General features: G+C 36.7%; 2 protein-coding genes, 1 long non-coding RNA gene and 1 pseudogene across 3 annotated transcripts; 2 read left to right on the forward strand and 2 right to left on the reverse strand.

Moving 5' to 3' along the window:
* Positions 1-4,385: 4,385 nt before the first annotated feature.
* On the reverse strand, positions 4,386-5,835 carry LOC121254056. Its single transcript, XR_005938562.1, has 2 exons — positions 5,436-5,835; positions 4,386-4,713 (listed from the first exon to the last, which is right to left on the reverse strand). It is a non-coding gene; the product is annotated as an uncharacterized LOC121254056 (long non-coding RNA).
* Positions 5,836-7,818: 1,983 nt separating this feature from the next.
* On the forward strand, positions 7,819-12,935 carry LOC121254063 (ribonuclease III domain-containing protein RNC1, chloroplastic). Its single transcript, XM_041154029.1, has 5 exons — positions 7,819-8,778; positions 10,527-10,731; positions 11,065-11,265; positions 11,786-11,872; positions 12,021-12,935. Exons 1-5 carry the CDS (start codon positions 7,994-7,996, stop codon positions 12,336-12,338), a joined length of 1,596 nt encoding a protein of 531 aa, XP_041009963.1. The 5' UTR covers positions 7,819-7,993; the 3' UTR covers positions 12,339-12,935.
* LOC121243641 lies at positions 8,944-9,062 on the reverse strand (annotated as a pseudogene).
* A 731-nt stretch (positions 12,936-13,666) lies between the features above and the next one.
* On the forward strand, positions 13,667-19,429 carry LOC121254073 (casein kinase II subunit alpha-2-like). Its single transcript, XM_041154039.1, has 10 exons — positions 13,667-14,099; positions 14,800-14,929; positions 15,280-15,474; positions 16,178-16,335; positions 17,094-17,184; positions 17,344-17,409; positions 17,891-17,973; positions 18,290-18,353; positions 18,438-18,506; positions 19,141-19,429. The coding sequence occupies exons 1-10, from the start codon at positions 13,792-13,794 to the stop codon at positions 19,198-19,200; spliced, it is 1,224 nt and encodes a 407-aa protein (XP_041009973.1). The 5' UTR covers positions 13,667-13,791; the 3' UTR covers positions 19,201-19,429.

The following is a 19,429-nucleotide window of genomic DNA, read 5'->3' on the forward strand; positions in this document are numbered from 1 at the left end:
AAAAAATGTTATCATTAATCTTATAACACATATATTAATCAGAGTGAATGATTAAAACCAAAAAACTCAAATATTCAGGACTAGCTAGTAAATGATGTTATATTCGTGACCTTGTAAAACTCATGAATCCCTCTTTAATTAACTTTGGTTTTAGTACGATCTTGAGAATGCTGAAAGAGAAAGATGAGAGCGCCGGGGGGGGGGGGGGGGGGGGGGGGGGGGGTTGATTGGTGATCACTGTGATGACCAGTTGGAAACTGTGACTTCATACCATGAACCCAACAACTCATCTGTCATTATTCAGATTTCAACTGCATGTACTTGTACGTTCTTATCAACATTGAGGGAATGATTGAGGGAATGAAACTTTCTTTTGAAGGGTCGGGTAATATATATGAATTAATATACATCATACATGTGTTTTATGACTTTTTTGGATTGAAATATACCGACAAGTTAGACTTCTCCATCTCCAATTAATGGGGTTAAATTGCAGACACCAGAGCCCTTGGAGATTAAAAAAAAATGGGCATCATTATCGTCTGATCAATTTGCAGGTATCCTAATTTGGAACTTAATTATCATGCCAAGCCACTTGATTTCACGAAAATGCTTTGCAACTCTCTGTGGCCGAGAAACCTTCTTCAAGGGAGGGTAGGCCAGAACAAATTACACAATCAAATGAGAGAGAGAGAGAGAGAGAGAGAGAGAATGGCCAGCTGGTTGGACTTATCCTGTCCAAATTGAGATAGACAAAAACATGAGTAATACAATATACAACTATGAGTTTGGCAAACGTTGTACTCCTTTTAAAAAAGAGTTAGATATCATATTTACTTTTTTTTTTTTTTTTTAAAATAAAGTGTCCGTTTGTACACTCTATAACTACAAATATCATTTCTCTAACAACAACATAGTTTTTGGCCAGATGGGAAAGAGTACTAAATTCTACTGCTATATAGCATAGTTTTTGACAGTGTCCAGTGTCCCCATGGCCGTCACCAACCAAAAAGGGTAGCAAATTTAGAATTGAATGCTAGCAAATTTTGATAACCATCATGCATGCAAGGTTAATGCAGAGGGATCGAGATGGAGAGATCAGTACTGATAGCATGTCCCTCCTCAATAAATAATTGTGGTTCTTGAATTTATTAAAACGGATCAAGCTCTTGTACACATCAAAGGCCTCACTCCGGGATGCCCGTTCACATCATACAATTTAAGGCCTATCTATTTCATATGTCGATTGATCATCGGACGGATTATATTTCAATATATATCCAATATCTATGATCTGATCTGTCCATAAAATGAATATTTCAGCCCAGCTAGCATGTTATACCTTATTTCAGTGGGCCTATTGATGTTAATATGGTCAAAATATGTCTGTACTTACTCTTTTGATAATAATGTTCTTCACGAATTATAGCTGCATGCATGTCTCAAGAATTAATGTACTTATACGAAATAATATTGATTGTTTATTTAGTATGCACAAAAAAAAAAAAAAAAATTGTATTATATATATATATATATATTAATATGTACACACCATTAAAAATAATAAATAAAATGAATAGATCAAAATATTCTGAACTATATATTATATATGTATATATGAATAATTACCAAGTACTTCTCATCAATATGTATCATCTTAATATCATCACAAACCTAATTATATATATATATATATATATATAGATATAGATATCAAAATGTCGAGATCCTGATCTTCATAATTTCCAGGCCGGGAGAGGAATATTATAATTGACGCGGGAGTACAATTCTAGCAATCCAATTTATAACTAGAAGTACGTATAACAGGATAACGAGTATCATGACCTACATGGAAAGTTAGATTCCCTTTATAATAAACATGGTTCCCTATGTGCGGGTGGAGGCTTAGGGACCATGGAACTGGGACTGTCAATAAATTAATTATGATTTGCATATCCGACAACTATATAGCTATATATTAGTAGCTAGACGTGTGAAAATTCATATATGTATAGTATAAATAATAAATACACAAGGCCCACAATCAAGGCAATAATTTTCACAAGCTCCATAGACTCGATCGAGATTCTTGCTGACTTTAGGATTTGGCACCTTCAGTGTGTAGAATCTATCCACCAGGCAATTGCTGATGATATGGCCCGGACTTGTCACCTCAGATCAGCAGCTTATGTCCCCTAGCTTAGTTACTTTACTTGGGTAAATTATTGCTTCAAAGTATCTCAGCCACAAATTAAGATCTAAGATGGAACATGTCAAGAGGAGATCAAAACCGAGCCAAGCAACACCACAAAATTCGAATGCATGTCCCCTGGAAGCTACGGTACTGCAATTCACATTGCACTATATTTGCTTGTAATTCAGTGGTTTTCTGAAAAAGGATACTGAATTACGTACGAGACTACTCCAAAGTCACGATACGACAAATAGCAGAAAGGAAAAAAAGGCTATGCATCGGACACACAAATATATATAATAATGAAGCCAACATACGGCCCTAGCTGCAAGCTGTTTCTTTTATCATGTGCGTTGAAATTATCCAATTACCTACGAATGCAATGTAAATATCTATCAATTTACTTAATAAATTAGTTAGTTATCAAGTATATATATGTAATTAATTTGATAAACAATCAAATACATAAAATAAATAAAGTGCGCAACATCAAGATTGATATCGAATGGAAACTCTTTAAAAGTAAAACCTTACGGGACAGTTAAATCTAGAAAAGTCAATTTTATTATTTGAAAATCAATTATAAGTAAATTTTAATTACAAAACTTTTGTCAATTGACATTCTTACTTGACCAGACAAATGACCCATTTGTCTTCTACCGCAGTAGCAGCCAGAACTTCTGATGATCTTCAAACATTGGTTTTTCTCCTTAAACTCCAGTGGCTGAACTCGATCACCTTAACTCCGACACGGAGTATGCACGCACTCAAAATGAGCAATAAAACATTAGAGAAGAGATTCTCACACTCTAGTACCACTCTCTGAGAGAAACAGTATGAAAATTCTCTAATGAATTTTCTCACCAAAATGTGCACTAGAAAGTACTCTAGAAAATATGCATATCTGAATTTCTACATATTTTAACCAGTAGGATCTTTTAAATAAACAATCTGAAAGCAGTTTTAGTTTCAGTAGGATTCTGATGACAGTCGCGAAGTCGTCTCCTGACGGAATGCTGACATTTCGCATAACTATTCACTGCAGTAACAGATTTCAGATCAGCCTCTTCTCTAGATAAGTGCAGATTCCTTGGGACTTAATTTTTCCACTTATGGCTTATATAAACAACCTCTAATACCTCCTAAATAAACTTAATATTGTTATAGATAAAGTTAATCAATAATTTACATTCATCTAAAATTACCAACTTATTGATAGGATAAACTCTATCATTTTACACACCTAATTCTACCAGAACTTATCAACTTAGTCACTTAATCCTGGCTAAACTTTTACATCTACATATGTAGTGGTGGAGAATCTAAGACAGATAGCTAGATATATTAATATATATATATATATATATATTTATGTGTGTGTATGTATAATGTAGTGGACACACAAATCATGTCTAGCTTCAGTTTAGCAACGATAAGGAGGAAGAGTGTGGCTAGCTATTGTGTCTTTGTATGTCCGTGTGATTCATGAGGTCTATCTGATATTATATGCATGCATGCATATCTTCAACTATTCATTAGTTTTCGTAACTAATATTGCAAAACGTGTCTCAACAAACGTAGAAATCAAATCAAGAAACGGAGTTGGTTCTGAATCGAGTAAGTAGTGAGTAGAAGTGTACGTGGGTGTTGCAGATAGACAAAATTAAGGCCCGGCCTGCCTAGTATTTTGGTAATCATGCTAGCTAGCTTCATTTAAAGAATGATCAAAATCTCCTTTCTATATATTGATTTAGTATTGCATACTGTTGAAGCAGTTGTTCTCGTCACTATTGCATGCATGCGGTTGCTTTCGACTTGTTGGTGCTGGTATGACAATACTTGTAGCTAGATTTAATATTGATGGGTCGGAGTCATGTAGGACCTGATCAGTAATGGGGGTTGTTGACTATATATACCTATGCATGGAAGATGCAATTTTGTATTGTGTTATGTAGGGGTGATGGCGACGGGGACATCTATCATTAGGTATTTGATCGGAACAAGATCCTTGTGTACCATTGAGGGATTCATTACAACTTCAAATTGAAAAGATCATCTCTTGAGGGGAAAAAAATCATGGTCACATCTAAGGTTAAAAAGTCATCTTAATTAAGAAACTGATCTTCTTGCTATATAAATTGTATTGTCTCGTATCCGAAGAGTTAGGGAGTTAGTTTCTGCCGCTAAAATCACATCCCAACAAATACAATTATATATAGACTCCAAATAACACAGGGAAACAACTTTATAACACATAAAACTCCTTTTAGTACTAGTCAAAAGTATACGTTCACAAATAAAACATCAACGAACTCTTCCAACATATAATAATAAAGAACTCCATAAAGTCTCAACAAAACCATCAAGATTCCAAAATACCAATCCAAGAAAGTGACAAAACTTCCAAGTAAGCCTCTCAGGCCAATAAACTATTGTACTCTTTGGTACTTATTTTACTACGCACAACTAATCTTGTCCTACTTCCTATTATTGATTCTTTGTTGAACCATCATAACCATCTGAAAAATATTAAAGGTATTGTGTGAGTTATCAATAATTCAGTAAGTAGTGAATATATATTAATGTATAAACATAAGTTAGTTACAGAATACAGAATAAAATAGATTATCAAAATATTAGAGCGACAGTTAAGAAACATTTAATTCTAGGATATACAAAAAGTTCTTTAGCATAAGCATAATTGAGCAGCATCATAAGAGAACAGATTCCATATTTAACTCCGTGGTAAAATTGTGCTATCCCAAGTGGTCAAACCAAGTAGAAACAAAAGTGAAATCTTCCCTTTATATTCTCAACATGCCGAGTGTACACACAGTAAAGACAACTCAGAAACAAAGGTGTTGGTACCAACGCAATAACAGGGACCACAATTTTACACCTGTGGTAAGGTCGGGATGGAAGCAGAAACAGAATGTCTTGCCAGAAGGTTTTCTAACGCAACATATCATATCAAAACAGGGTGTTAAACGGTTAAATATCATATAATCATATACAAGTTTTCAGATTTAATGCTCGCTCTTCTAAACAGTGGAGAACAAAATACCAAAAATGTTTAAGCCTCCACCAATCATGATAGAAAAAAATTTTCTTTTATTGTTCAGATACAAAGAAATAGTGCAGAAAAGCGATCAAGGTTGTTTTCATAACAAAACATGCAAGTTTTTATAAAGCAAATCTCAGTCTATTTTTAGGCAAAATCTAGCATAAGAGCACTGCTTACCTGATTCTTGCAGTGTATTATCTAAACCTTGAACCCGAACAAGAAATAGCCCATCCTCATTGAATTCGCCATTTTCCATTAGCACCCTACTGTTCATAAACTTCTGTCATGATAAACAAGCACTATCCTACAATTTAGGTTCATCCCTTCCTACATCCATAATATTAAAGTCCCGAGACCATCCAAATAGCAAACCACATCACATAACCTTCAGGTTCTACTATACAAATAGAGACTATCTAATTTTCCAATGAACACAACCATACATGCCACAAAAGAAATAGTGCAAAAAGCGAGACTATAACACTCAGATTACCATACCTAATTTCGTGCGGTGGCCCGTTGAATTAGAAAGCAATGCGACACTGTCTAGTGGCATTGGAGATGTCCTGTGATATAGAGAAATGACTTCAAAAACCAAATTCATACAGTGGGATAACACATTGTAGTGGGAACTAAAATCGGACGAACGATAGAGAGAAATCGATGTATCCCTTGGCGGTGAGAGGCGCACGTTGACTCAGGTGGCCTCTGTCAGTCGTGACACGAAACAAAGAGCGAGAGAATGTCTGTGGTAGGGAAATTGAGGGATTAGTGTTGGCAATAACAGATAACAAAATTTATTGGTGCAAAGATGCATGAACAGAGGCAACTAAAAACTTGTCGGTGTCAACGAGAGGAATATGGTGGCAGTGTGGATTGGTGGACGACGTGGGGCCGCAGGTTGCGATTTTGTGCACAAATAGAGAGAGAGAGAGAGAGAGAGAGTAATAGTGAGAGGGGTACTAATAGAGTGAGAGAGTAATTGTGAGAGGGGTACTAATAGAGAGAGAGTGAACAAAAAGTGTGAGAGAGAAAAACTTACCTTTGTTCAACAAAAATTCGACAATGGAGCTTGTCGACAACAAGAAATCGAGAAGCAGCAGGAGGAGGAGGAGGTGGAGGCATGTAGCACAAAACCCAATTGTTGGAGAGAGAGAGAGAGAGAGAGAGAGAGGGCACAAATAGGAGAAACAGTGCACAAAGAATGTGGGGATTGGAGAGGGTAAAGTACGACATGAAAGTAACGGTAATGGGGCACGGGTGTAACAGAAATGGAAAGGGGAAGGGGGTGTCGGCGCAGGGGAGAGGAAATAAAAAGAATAGTCTAATCCCTTGCAAAAGAACTAAACGGTGTACTTCACACCTGGACTAGGCTTTCCTCTGTACTTGGACCGAGTATTACATAATTTTTTTGCAAACTACCATTATTAAAACTAGAAACATAAATGTAAGGTGAAATATACATCTCGGGACAAAATATATAAAGCATATAAGGAAAGTAAATCTGAAAATGATACTGAACAGAAAGCGACCAACATAAAGATGATTGCTGACTTTGAAACGTTTTAGACAGAGGATATTACATTAAAAATGGTATCATATGTTGCTTCTAACTGCACTACAATGGTATATAAATGTTTCTACTTCCAAATCCTCCATATTTTCATATAGGAGAGCATGAATTTCGTTAGTTCCCAGCAAAAGAGAAACTCGAATCCACCTTTATTGGGAGTGAGGGTAAGATATCGATCTACGATGAAAAAACTAGATAGTCACTGAATGGGATAGCAGATGGATTTCAAGCACCAACAAAAATAAGGACCACTTGATGTTGTATTGTGAATTGGTAGGTGGGGTCTTCTACAGTGATGTGTATGAGCAACATTGATAACATCTAATATCTAAAAGAAATTAGAGACATAGAAGAGCAAAGAAAGAAGAAAAGGGAAGTGGAGAAGATGGGAAGATGAGGGATGTAGAGTGTGAGAGAAGGGAGAAAGAAGTCCTCAAATGGGGGATATTTTACAACAAAAGTGGGTGGGGATGGGATTTTTGGCTTTAGAGAAAGCTTGGGGATAAGAGGGAGGGAGAGTTGTATAGAGGATCTTTTCATTTAACTATCATAACTATCATTCATTGTCAAAGTAGCATATTTATCAATTTTAGCATATTTGAGTGGATGAAAGATAAATGAAACGATACAATCTTAACTACCGAATTTTAATTGAACATGCACGCTCTTGACTTTTTGATAATTTGATGATGTAATATAAAAAATATGTGAATGAGAAAAAGTTAAAGATGTATTTTTCTTTTTAACATCTAAATAGCATGGTTTAAAAAAACAAATATAATATCACGGAGGTCTTGATGGCATAACACTCAAATCTTTAAAATGGAGGTATTGAATTCGAATCCTCCCCGAATAAATAAAAAAAAAAAAAAAAAATCTAATAATATGGCTGAACTTGAATGGCATCTCTCAAATACGTGCCTCAATTACGGCGTCGTTTCTCTCGCCCAAACTGCCACTCTCTCGAGTAAAATATCTCCCATCATACCGTCCCGTAGATAGCATCATCAAGTCGTTTCTTATCCGCTATCCCTGCGAAAGCCCCCTCAAAACCCTCTCTGCTTCACTGCCTCCGAAAACCCTTTCGCTTCAATGCCACTGCATCAGGTAATTCGTACTCCTTGATTCTTCTCAACTCCTACACTTTGGATTCCCCTACTCAATGGAACTTTCATCTTCCTTCGTACACTTTCACACATGCAACAATTGCTCTTCTTCATCCTCCTTCTCCCCCTTCCCAATCCAAACCTACCGCAATTCCACCAACCCCACGCGGAGAATCCTTCGTATCTATGCGGTGGCTGTCGACCCACAACAAGAACTCCCCAAGAACAGTCCCCAGAGGCTTCTCAAGGAGCTGGCCGAGCGCAAAAGAGCCACTTCTCCCAAGAAGAAGTTTCCCCCTAAGAGGTTCATTCTGAGGCCCCCATTGGACGATCAGAGATTAGCCCAACGGTTCCTCAACAGCCCCCAGATGTCCCTCAAATCGTTCCCCTTGTTAAGCTCTTGTTTGCCGTCCTCGCGGCTCAACTTCGCTGACAAGACCTGGATGGAGGAGTACCTGCTCGAGGCGAAGCAGGCTCTGGGGTACCCTTTGGAGCCCTCGGACGAGCGGTTCGGGGACGATAACCCGGCGAAGCAATTTGATACTTTGTTGTATTTGGCCTTTCAGCACCCCGCGTGCGAGAGGACTAAGGCGCGGCACGTTCGGTCGGGCCACTCGAGGCTTCTGTTCTTGGGGCAGTACGTGCTTGAGTTGGCGTTTGCCGAATATTTCTTGCAGAGGTATCCGAGGGAGTCCCCGGCTCCGATGAGAGAGAGGGTTTTCGGGTTGATTGGGAAGCGGAACCTGCCCAAGTGGATTAAAGCCGCGAGCTTGCAGAACTTGGTGTTTCCGTATGATGATATGGATAAGTTGAAGAGGAAGGAGCGCGAGCCGCCCGCGAAGTGAGTTTCTTACTGCTCTTCATTTTAGTTCAAATGCAAAACTTTCGCTGTTGAACAATGTGGTAATTAATTGAGTGGGTGTCTTACTGAAGTTGAAAGTTATAGTCTTTCCAGAAGTGGGTACTGTGCTTTTTTTTTTTTTTTTTTTTTCCGTATAGTTAATAAGAAAATTTTATTACCAAGAATAGGCTAAAATGATGTGGTCTGATGGACCACGTATCAGATATTAGACTGATAAGAACAGATACTACACTTGATCTAAGCCAAAAGGCCGAGAAAGGTATTGAAGACTTGCTGTGCATCTGATTCGTCATTGATTTGGTCGTAATGGTAATTGAGGTTAAGAGTGTCTCTTGCCAGAATTTCCCATAAATTTACTTCTAATTGAGTGCCAATCTTAAGAGTGTTGCTTGATTCACAGATGCCTGCACCTTTTTATAGGGATGCCTAATGCAAGTGCAGGCGGTAAATGAGATCTCACATTGTTTGGGACGTAGAAGTTTTTTGCTCTTTATAATGAATTCAAAGGGCTCTAATTGTACCAGTCCTTTTGGAGTATACTCAAATGTGGCTTCGGCCTTCTTTAGGACATTACAAAATAGTATCAAAGCCAATCTCAACCAAAAATGTGGGATTCTAGCCGTGCCACCTATATGATAGAATGGTTCGATGAGGATGTTGAGAATTTATGAGGGGAGATTATGATTCCCCATATTGAGGAGTATCGGTCGTGAATTAAGGAGTATAGGTGGTGAATAAGATTCGACATTGCTTGGGAGGGAGAAGTCCTTGCTTTTTATGATGCATCCAAGGGGCTTCAATTGTACCATTGACTAGTCCTTTGAGTATAGGCCCAGATATACACCTGCTTGTGTTAAGAACTCTTGCCTTGAAACGTTCTCACATAGGCTCATAAATTCATTTCAAAGTGTTCGATGAAATGGGAAACCATTAACTTTGAAAGCTAAAGCTCATTAATGCGTGCATCAAATAAGCAATCGTTCTTATCAAAATCAAGTAAGCAATAACATAGGCTCAGAAATGACAGTTAGGCTCTGAGATTGTACATTCTTGCCTTCCAACATGGCATGCCTTAACCAAGTACATTAGGCATATGGTTGCTGATGGCATGGAGCATTGAGATGGTTGCATTTTTTTCTTTATGCTCCATATTTACCCCATATGAGTTTCTGTAGACACGGTTATCAGAAATAGAAAAACAAAAGTAAGTGTCCATATATTTCTTTTTTTTTGTTATTGAAACCAAGTGTCCAGGACAAAGTCCCAACTAATGAGCAAGAGGTTGCTATCGTCAGAACTGTATATGTGATGGTAGCAGAATTAGTTCAAGTCAATCACTTCCTACCCATCCATTGGAGGTGGAAATTTGATTGTTGGAAAAAATGTGTCAATAGAAATTCAACTTAGACTTATCAATGGTACAGTACTCTATGCTATGAACTTGGTTATTCTTTTGCTGAGGGCTATGAATACCCTATCTGACGGATGAAATGTCATGTAACTATTATGTAATGAGAACAGTCGAGCAAGATCTTGCCTTCCTGCAGTGGATTAAAAGTTAGCTATGAGTCTTTTGTTTGCTGTAGTAAAATCATTTACCATGATGTGTTTGATTTTTCCCATGAGAATTCATAATTGACAGGCAGAAGATAGATTTTTTATTTGTTCAATGCTCATAATTGACGGGCAAAACACACTGAGTTCTAACTTTGGTATGATGGGAGCAGGTTTGTATTCTGGGCTTTGTTTGGTGCAATATATCTTTGTTTCGGTATGCCCGAAGTATATCGGGTTCTTTTTGAAGTGTTTGGCATGGACCCAGAAGATGAGGACTGCCAACCAAAATTACGAAGACAACTGGAAGATGTAGATTATGTCTCTGTTGAGTTTGAAGGCAAAAAGCTCAGCTGGCAAGATGTTGCAGCCTATAAAGTAAGCTATAGTTTGTTTCTGTATTATTTCTCCACCAAATGTAAACACGGAGTCTAATCTTGTGCACATTATAGGCACACCCAAGGTTGACAGATGTGGACTATGGACTAGATGTTTTAGACTGGACAAGTTTCTAGATTTGGTCGTTTTGAATTTGGATTTTTTAATTATAAAAGGAAAGTAATTTTGTAGTCTAATTATGTTAATCAATATTAAAGTGAGTAGGTAGTCTTGCATATATTTGGTTGCTGAATACAATTTGAATGTTGAAATGTTAACTCTAATCACGTTGGAAGGAATCCCACATAATTTTTCTTTTTAATCTCTTCACAGCCTCCAGAAGAGGCTCTTTTTGCACACCCAAGGCTCTTCAGGGCCTGCGTTCCACCAGGCATGCATCGGTTCAGAGGCAATATATGGGATTATGAGAGCAGACCCCAAGTTATGCAAGCACTGGGATACCCCTTAGCAATGAAAGATCGAATTCCAGGTATCACTGAAGCCAGGAACATTGAACTTGGACTTGGGTTGCAGGTACTTCTTTTGCTGCCTCTTATTTCACTTTTCCTCATTCTTCTTAAACACATGCGTGTATTACCCATTGATTGTAGCATGTTGTTTTTTTAATGCATTTCTGATGAAATTTAGAAGAAGTTTAGGGAAAAATGATATAAGCAACCGTGCTTGTAGATAAAGTTGTCTTGCCTGATGTCCTTTACAATTGTTTTGTTGTTCTATGATTAGTGCCATACAATTGATGCACAGATAAAGTTCAGTGGTGTACACTTGGTGAACCATTTTATCAACCATCTCTCAACACCTTAAACTCCCAATCATCATGATTCGTATATGGCTCAGAACTTCGACTTGGTATTTTTTGATATATATATATATATATATATGTATATATGTATATATGAAGTCAATTCAATTTAATTTTCGAATACCTGGTTTAAATTATGTATATATGGTTAATTGTCTGACATTTGTGAAATTTTACTTTTTACTTAGCTACTGTATCCTGATGTACCGTTTATTTCTCATTGAAATACAGCTTTGTTTTCTACATCCGTCAAAGCACAAGTTTGAGCATCCACGCTTTTGCTACGAGCGATTAGAATATGTTGGGCAGAAGATCCAGGTAATAAATGTTACTGCAATGCAATCCTCATGATAGTAACCAATGCATTATCGCTCGGTTTAAAAGCACAATCCAGACTTTGCTTTACCCTTATATAATGTGGAGGAAACGAGACATCTTGATATTTGTGTGTCTTTGTCTGGTTTAGGATCTTGTGATGGCGGAGAAATTGTTGATGAAGCATATAGATGCCCCTGGTCTGTGGCTACAGGAGAGGCACCGGCGGCTTCTCATGAACAAGTTCTGTGGGAGGTATTTGAGGGACAAGCATCTCCATAGCTTTATCATTTATTCTGAGCAGGTTCAAGATGCATTCGAGCACAATCGAAGACTAAGGAACCCAGCTACTACTGCTGTTCAACAAGCCCTTCATGGGCTAGCATACACTGTTTACGGGAAGCCCGATGTAAGACGCCTCATGTTTGAGGTTTTTGATTTTGAGCAAGTCCAGCCTAAAGCCGTATGAAGATGTAAGGGCACGAATGGGAATCCAGGGTAACATATGATGAAAGCATTTGCATTCTCTACAGACTTGACCCTTTTTTAGAAATGAGGTATACTTCCATCCACAGCTTGTTGTAGATCCAGTTCGAGTTTGTCTTAGCCAGGGCTTATGTAATGTAGATTTTTAAGTAATGTTGGTTGGTTATTTCAAACTCCATCAAATGCTTTAAACTCAAGTGCCATGAAAGCTTTGGGTTCTAAAAAATTTCTTCTTCGGGTAGGCATTTTGTTTGTTTCCTGACAAATCTGGACCCCAAGACTGATTGCTAGATATAGAAGGCGTGTCAAGAAAGGAGCATACCACCCAAGCTTCGGGACCAACGTGAAAAGCTTCTTCAAGCTCAATTTGTGAGGATAAAGGCTATATCTTTCTTGTGCTCTTCGTCTAAAAAAGATAGGCGAAAGCGCCTGAGGGATTGTTATTTTTTGTTTGGACGTTGTTGTTATTAGAAGATTAGCAGCATTTTTATGGGTTAGGTATTACCGTGAACGCCACCGAAGGGTTGACAATCGATTTTAATATCATAACAGCTGGACGTGAAAAGGGTTGTTCTCTTAACATATCCATCACAGATCAAACATAAAAGTTGACAAAACTCCAAAAAGAAAATTGAAGTATGACGAATGGAATAATATCTTTTTTTTAAACGGAGTCCAATTCCTATACGATGCTGAAAATTATCTTTTTAAACTGTTTTTCTTTTACTTATTTATTCTTCTTTTAAAAATTATTGTTATTCCTTACAAGTTTATCATTTTTGTCCCATTATTTACTGGTAGTGATTGAAATATAAAATTATTTCGATTGCATTATATCAACAAATATGATTGATAATAATAAAGATTTAAGATGAAGAGAAACATTATTATTTATTTTGTTGATTAGTTTAGAATATCTCTAGCTTCTAGCTTCTAGCATGATAAAATCGCTTAAAATCTAATTGGGATCTGGAGAAGTAAAGTAATTTTCATAAAATTTATTGTTATACATCTAAATTTTGCAAAAATAAAAAATACTCAATAAATATTTAAATATATATATATATATATATATATATATATTGGTATCTATCTTCTCCCTTCAATTCTAAATCTTAAAATTTAAGAAATTTCTTATCAGTTACTATTTACTATTCTATATTTTATAAAAAATATCTTCACATTTTATAAAAAAAATTTATAAATATAAAGTGTAAAAATGAATAATCGCTGACGTACAGAATTTCTCAAAATTTAAATAAAAAAAAGCTTCATGGAAATGGGGAATCACTTGCCAACGTCAGCAGATTCTCAAGTTCAAACCTATTCACACCAGCACGAACGACAACATCCAATAATAAATTCCATTAATCCAGATAATTTCTGCCCTTGGTATCGTGCAACGTGGAAGTAGTGATGGGCTTCTGGCGCGGCTCATGAGAGATGCAGCACTTTTAGCCCTCCCCCGCCTCCACCTAGTCTGCACCCTCCTTTCTTTGGTTTCCCCGGTTGCGCAGTCCCCTATCCTGCGCAACCCCTCTTTTCCTAACCCTACCCACGACGCGATAGCTATCACCTCCTCCTCCAGCAACGGCAGCAATAAGGTCGATACTACCAACCTCATCGAGATCTCGTCTTCTCGCGCCCGAGGAGCCATGTCGTCCAAAGCCCGTGTTTACTCTGAAGTCAATGTCGTGCGGCCCAAAGAGTACTGGGATTACGAGTCTCTCTCCGTTCAATGGGGGTATAAAATTTCGGAAGCCCTAATATGAAACCCTTTTTTCCTCTTGATTTTGTTTATTTATTGGCCCTCTTGTTTGGTCGGTTAGAAAAAATTTTAATGGTGATTACAGAAAAGATTAAGATTTTAAATCATAGGCCTTATGTCTTAATAACCTGAGCTTCTAATTTTTAAAATTAGGTAGTAAAGATCCTTTTCTGTTTTTGCTATTTTTCATAACTACCAAGCAGAGCGTAAGATTTTTAGTTTATTATGTATCTTCTTCGATTAATTAGCATCTAGAGGTGAGGTGTTATGATTGTTAGCCTAGCTCGATTATATCTTCTGCCCTATGTGAAATAAGATGAGAAACCCCTTGATGTGATCAGATTGAGTGTGAAGGGAATGGATTCAATTGATTAATTCTTGGTTTCGATAATCACAAAAACCGCTCTTATAAAAAAAGAATTATAGAAGGCAGCACTTGAATTTATGAAGTTACAGGTATTGTTTTAAAAATTTCCAACTGTGAAAGTTCTATTTATCGGATTGAGGTTGGTATATAGAGAATATTTGGCGTGATTCGGTTTGAGAAGGGGATGATTAATGTTGTTCATGTAATGCTGAAGTATCTTTACTTTTCGTTGTTAATGCATTTTTTCTTTCTTTCGTGGTTATGTTAGTGATCCTTTGAATATCTGAGAAAATTCTGTCTTCTTTTCAGTGATCAAGATGATTATGAGGTTGTGCGGAAAGTTGGAAGGGGGAAATACAGCGAAGTTTTTGAGGGCTTAAATGTCAACAGCAACGAGCGGTGCATAATCAAGATACTCAAGCCTGTCAAGAAAAAGAAGGTGAATTTTAATTGGAAACTCTATCCTTCAGGACAGTTAGCATTTCAGCAGAGTTGGTTTGTTTCTAAAGTACTACATTTTACACGGTTTGGCACTTTGTTTGAATTTTTTATCTTGTTGTATTTATCATAATCCAACCTTGCCAATGTGAGAGGAACATAGTGTTTCGTAACAAATGTGTGAGCTGTAGAGGATCATCTATCGATTGATTTAGATATTTTACTTACAAAAAACAAAGATATTGTACTCTTTTGCTTGCTCTTGTTTGCCATTCATGTGGTTTTGCTCTGTAAATGTAGGCGGATAACAATTAAGGATCAAGCATGATGTGCCTATGTTTCCTTTTGCAGATAAAGAGAGAGATAAAAATTCTTCAGAACCTTTGTGGGGGCCCAAATGTTGTCAAGCTTCTTGATATTGTCAGAGATCAGCACTCAAAAACTCCTAGCTTGATATTTGAGTATGTGAACAGTACAGATTTCAAAGTTCTTTACCCCACATTGACTGATTATGACATACGCTACTACATATATGAGCTTCTCAAGGTAATTTATGCGCTCACACTTTCTCCCTTCAACACAATTGCTCATTTATGAATCTTGCTGGTAAATCTATTGCTTACTTGAGATGCTGCAATATTTTTTATGGGAAAAGAAATAAGACTATAGAAGGTTAACAGCTTTGTGGGAGGAGAGGAATCACGTTCATTAAATTTAGAATCGGGAGTGCTGATTGTTCAAACTTGCATTCTCCAGCTCCCTTCTTGAGTTTTGTTGCTTAATTTGGGAAATTTGGGATTTAATATCTCTTGAGAGGACATAATTGACAGGATCTTGGTTGTAAAAAATTTCCCTTATTTCATCCATGTGAAGTCATTATGTGGCTAGTTTTTTTTCGGGGGGAAATTTGGTCTAACACCCCCTGTGCTATGCGATACATAGGTTTAGCAATTTTGTTTAGAAATAACCCCTGATGATGATTTGATTAGAAATAGAACCTTTTGTTATCTTTCTGAAAAAATAACCCCTATGTTATGATTATATTAGAAAGAGAACTTTTGTTATTTTTCTGTCCATCAACGTTAACTGAAAATGCGCTGTAGATTAAAAAATTTCCACTTTTTTAATTTTTCCATTGTTATGTATTGAAACACTTCTTTAACTTGTTTTCCTTTAAGTAGTGACCTTCCATTGGTGTTGTAAATGCATTTTTACCAGCGGGACTGATTCTGATAACTTTATATTGCAGGCTTTGGACTACTGCCATTCACAAGGAATAATGCACAGAGATGTCAAGCCTCACAATGTTATGATTGACCATGAGTTGCGAAAACTTCGCTTGATAGATTGGGGTCTTGCTGAGTTTTATCATCCTGGCAAGGAATATAATGTCCGTGTGGCTTCAAGGTACTTTTCTAAGACATTAATAATTTCCTACAAATTGAAACATGCATCTTTTGAAAGTTTGCATTAAGGCCCAGTTTGTATTCGTAAGTCATCTCAACTCATTTTAATTCATCTCAACTCATCTCACTACTATTCATTATTATTCATCAATTTTAACTCATAAATCTCACTACTATTCACAACTCATCTCATTACTATTCACAACCCATCTCAACTCATCTTAACTCATCTTCAAATCCAAACGATACCTAAATGATCTTACCGTAAGTTTTCATTATAGAACATTTGTAAGAAGGATGTGGGGTATGCTTGTGTCTAAAACCTGGCTGGGAACATGAGGAGAATATCTGGTACATAGAACACCTGTTACAAAACACAATAAAGATAGTCTGAACTTTCTTATATAATGTAAGGTATATCGTTCAGTGTTCAAATTGAAAATTCAAATTGACAATAAAACACAATTGCTTGTATGTGATAATATTAAATGGAATTAGTGGTTTTAGATACAAATGAGTGCACAAACATCTTTTATAAATCATACTTTGGGTGGATGCACAAATAGAATTGCAGTGTATTCATTATGGGTTATGCTTAACCTAAATTTGCATTAGTGTCTGATACTGTGTTCACAGCAAAAGATCAAAAGGGGTTTAAATGTTTAAAAAAGTGTTCCATAATGTAAATTTAAGCTGATTCTCCAGATTGAAAATTCATCCTTCTGAAAAGATTGAGTATTTTCTTATTTTATTTTTCAGATACTTTAAGGGTCCGGAACTTCTGGTTGATTTGCAAGACTATGACTATTCCTTGGACATGTGGAGCCTTGGCTGCATGTTTGCTGGAATGGTAAGAATTACAATGACTGGATTCTAGTAAAATACATATGGTGTAAAGTCATTTAAAATGTCATTTGGATAGCATGTTGTTCTTTGGGTACTTGTGCTTGCGCTTTTGAAGAAGAGTATTATATAGTTAGCTTGATCATTTCAGTTTCTGCTTATGTAGATATTTTGCAAGGAGCCATTCTTTTATGGTCATGACAACCATGATCAACTTGTCAAAATTGCCAAGGTAGTGATTATTCTGATTTGGCAAAAAAATAGAATTTATATACATCTGTCACAAGAAAATTAAATTATTTTTTATCAAGTGTTAGCTGTTACTGTGGATGAGCTGAAGCAATTCTTCTACAATACTTTACTTTCTTGGGCCTCAACCATTATTTGTAATATGGACAATCTTCATGACTTGCTTGTATCGCTCACTACTACCTAGATGTAATTAGGCATGCTCCTTGTATACTACCAATGTACTTAGGCAATGCCTTTTATATCAATAAAATTTTACTTTTACCTATCAAAAGAAAAAAATGTATTAGCAGTTACTGTGTTTATGACTCCTGTTCACTATCTTTTTTCTTTTTTTGGTGTTCATGGGATTTAAGTGGCTTGGCTAAACAGTAATTCTTCTTTCCATTAAAATGATCTTTGATGTTACAATACTTCCCTTCCCCAGAAGAATTCCAGTATGAATTTAGTTGCTTGCTCTCCAGGTTCTTGGGACTGATGAGCTAAATGCATATCTGAATAAGTACCATTTGGAGCTTGATCCTCAACTTGATGCACTTGTTGGGAGGTAAGTTGGGATGAGCTTTCTCAACCTTGTGGAGTCAGTTCTTCGCTACTTGGTAAAAGATAATTTCACTAAACCATGACTTCCATAAGAATTTTTTTTTTTTATAAGTAATAAGAGATTTTATTCCCAAGAATAGGCATAAGCCCAAGTACACAGGACTTCCTTAAGAATTTATAATATTTAATGGTCCATTTTTGCCTCAGAAGTGCTGCAATTAACACAAAAGATTGAAGTCCCTTCCATTCAATAAATCATCACATGCAGCCTCAAACTTTCTGTGGTCACTTGTTATTAATACGTCCAATACCTTCTGCAGGCACAGCAGGAAGCCTTGGACCAAATTTATTAATGCAGATAATCAGCATCTAGTTTCCCCTGAGGTCATTTTCTTTTTTCTTTTATATGAATCAAATTTTCGCTTATCAAGGTAATTGATTGATTTTTTAAAATGTATTTGAGTGCAGGCCATCGATTTTCTTGATAAGCTCCTCCGGTATGATCATCAAGACAGGCTAACTGCAAGAGAAGCCATGGTAATTCTGTTTGTTCTAATTCATTACTATGTGTCTCTCTCTCTTTTTTTCTTTTTTTTTTTCCTTCGTTGATATTAATTGATAACATAATTCATGCTTTCATTGGCTTCAGTTACTGATAAAAAAATGCCTTCATTGGGTTCAATTAAATACTTATAAAAAGGGTTTAAAAAGGGTTCAAACCTCTACGGGTTGGCTCAAGTGGTAAAGCCTTGGGTTTGGGGGTATGCTCCCCCTAGGTCTAAGGTTCAAATCCCCTTGGGTGCAAACAATTTCTAGGGGCCATCGGACTGGGGGATTTTCCCCTTGAATTACCTGAGGTGCACTTGCAGAAACTCCTTACCAAGGGCCTATGCACCCTTGAGATTAGTTGGGACGCTGTTCCTAGACACCCGGTGCCAATCAAAAAAAGGGTTCAATCAAAATATAGTTCCATGCTATAATAGAAATAGTATATTGCCAGGGAGTGTTCCTGGCTGTTCTTGTTGTTTTGGAGCGAGTGGGAAATAGTTGTTATGTTCCTTTGATTGAAAGTTCCCTGACATGCGAATTTTTTGTTGACAAGCTCAGTAATCTCAGTATTATTCTTGGGTAAACTAATCTTAGTGCTGCCATGCTTATGTTGGTACTGCAGTCACATCCATATTTCTCTCAGGTGAGGGCAGCAGAAAGTAGCAGGATGCGAACGCAGTAGGTTCTGATCGTATGGAGTCCGTATGTAAACAAACCAGAGGCCATGCTATATGGAATATGTATCATAAAGCCTATAAAGTTTTATGGCTGCCTCTCACTGGAAGTAGGCAGTGAAACTTGTGTATGGGAGGGAGGGGTTCTTAAATGATTTTGTGAAGTCTGTTGTTTCGGTTGAATTAATCTGTGTTCTCAAGCCTCTACTTGATATCGGAAGTTTTACAATTTCGCTA

Source organism: Juglans microcarpa x Juglans regia, chromosome 1D (genome assembly GCF_004785595.1).
Source record: "Juglans microcarpa x Juglans regia isolate MS1-56 chromosome 1D, Jm3101_v1.0, whole genome shotgun sequence".
Taxonomy (NCBI): domain Eukaryota; kingdom Viridiplantae; phylum Streptophyta; class Magnoliopsida; order Fagales; family Juglandaceae; genus Juglans; species Juglans microcarpa x Juglans regia.